Here is a 1,067-nt window from a genome sequence, read left to right on the forward strand (position 1 = left end):
ACTATGGTGACGGTGAGGTCTGATAAGTCACGTAGACGTAGGCCAATCGCTAATAATTGGGAAAACCAAAAACATTTTTAAATAGCTCCTAATGAATATTATACTGGTTTGTTCGTGTATCATATTTATACTAATATTGTACTGATTAGTGATTAGTGATCACCGGGCACCGGCATAGTCGGCACACAGACCCAGTTAAATGTTGTCCAGTTCACATTTCAATCTAACCGTTTCAGTCATTTCATTTTTGAACTTTTCAGTGTTTCACATAGGCACGTAACGTACCGTACCTCGTAATATCGTGTGATCTATTATATAATTGTGTACCTAGTATAATACTTATATTATTTATATTAGTATATACATTTAAATTCGTTAAAGAAAATGTTTAGTATTTTTAATAAACAAAAAAACTCTAACGATCTACTAAATGTGTTGGAACATTCGCCTAAGCCTTCGTCTGCAATAAATACTGAAAGTATAATTGCAGATAAAAACTATGAAGAAAACGATTTAAATGATGTGCCTATAGATGATGAACTTGATTTGGGTAATTTAAGTTCAGGACCACGTCAGCCAATATTAAAGGTAAGTAGACTTTTAATTACAACTTCTATATTATATATTAATATTATAAATATGATTTTCAAAATTGTTTAAAAAGGAGTATCCTAAGACAAAATTTGGAAGTCAAAATCGAGGATTTACACCTTCTCACTTTAGTGAGTTTAATTGGCTCGAATATAGTATTAAAAAAGATAGCGTGTTTTGTTTTCCATGTCGTATTTTTGGAACTGCTCGTCAAACGGAAGAAACATTTACTATTATAGGATTTAATAACTGGAAAAAAGTAAGTTGCACAACTATTCTTATTAAAATTCTAATAATTAGTTTAAAGTTGAATTAGGTAGGTACCTATGTTTTTTAAACTTAAAATAAAATGAAAACAAAATTATGTACCTATTAGGTAAAATGATAGGCATAATTATAATTATAATTACAATATATTTTACACAATATTTTATCTAATTGTCTATAGCTTTGTGGGTCAAGAGATTCAAAGACCA

General features: G+C 29.2%; 1 protein-coding gene across 1 annotated transcript; it reads left to right on the forward strand.

Moving 5' to 3' along the window:
- Positions 1 to 392: 392 nt before the first annotated feature.
- Positions 393 to 850, forward strand: LOC111035350 (the record flags this gene model as incomplete). Its single annotated transcript, XM_022316934.1, has 2 exons — positions 393 to 588; positions 665 to 850. Coding segments are annotated over 2 exons (382 nt in total), but the record flags the coding sequence as incomplete, so codon positions are not given.
- Between the last annotated feature and the right edge of the window lie 217 nt (positions 851 to 1,067).

The sequence above is a fragment of the Myzus persicae genome, unplaced genomic scaffold (genome assembly GCF_001856785.1).
Source record: "Myzus persicae strain clone G006 unplaced genomic scaffold, MPER_G0061.0, whole genome shotgun sequence".
Lineage (NCBI taxonomy): Eukaryota > Metazoa > Arthropoda > Insecta > Hemiptera > Aphididae > Myzus > Myzus persicae.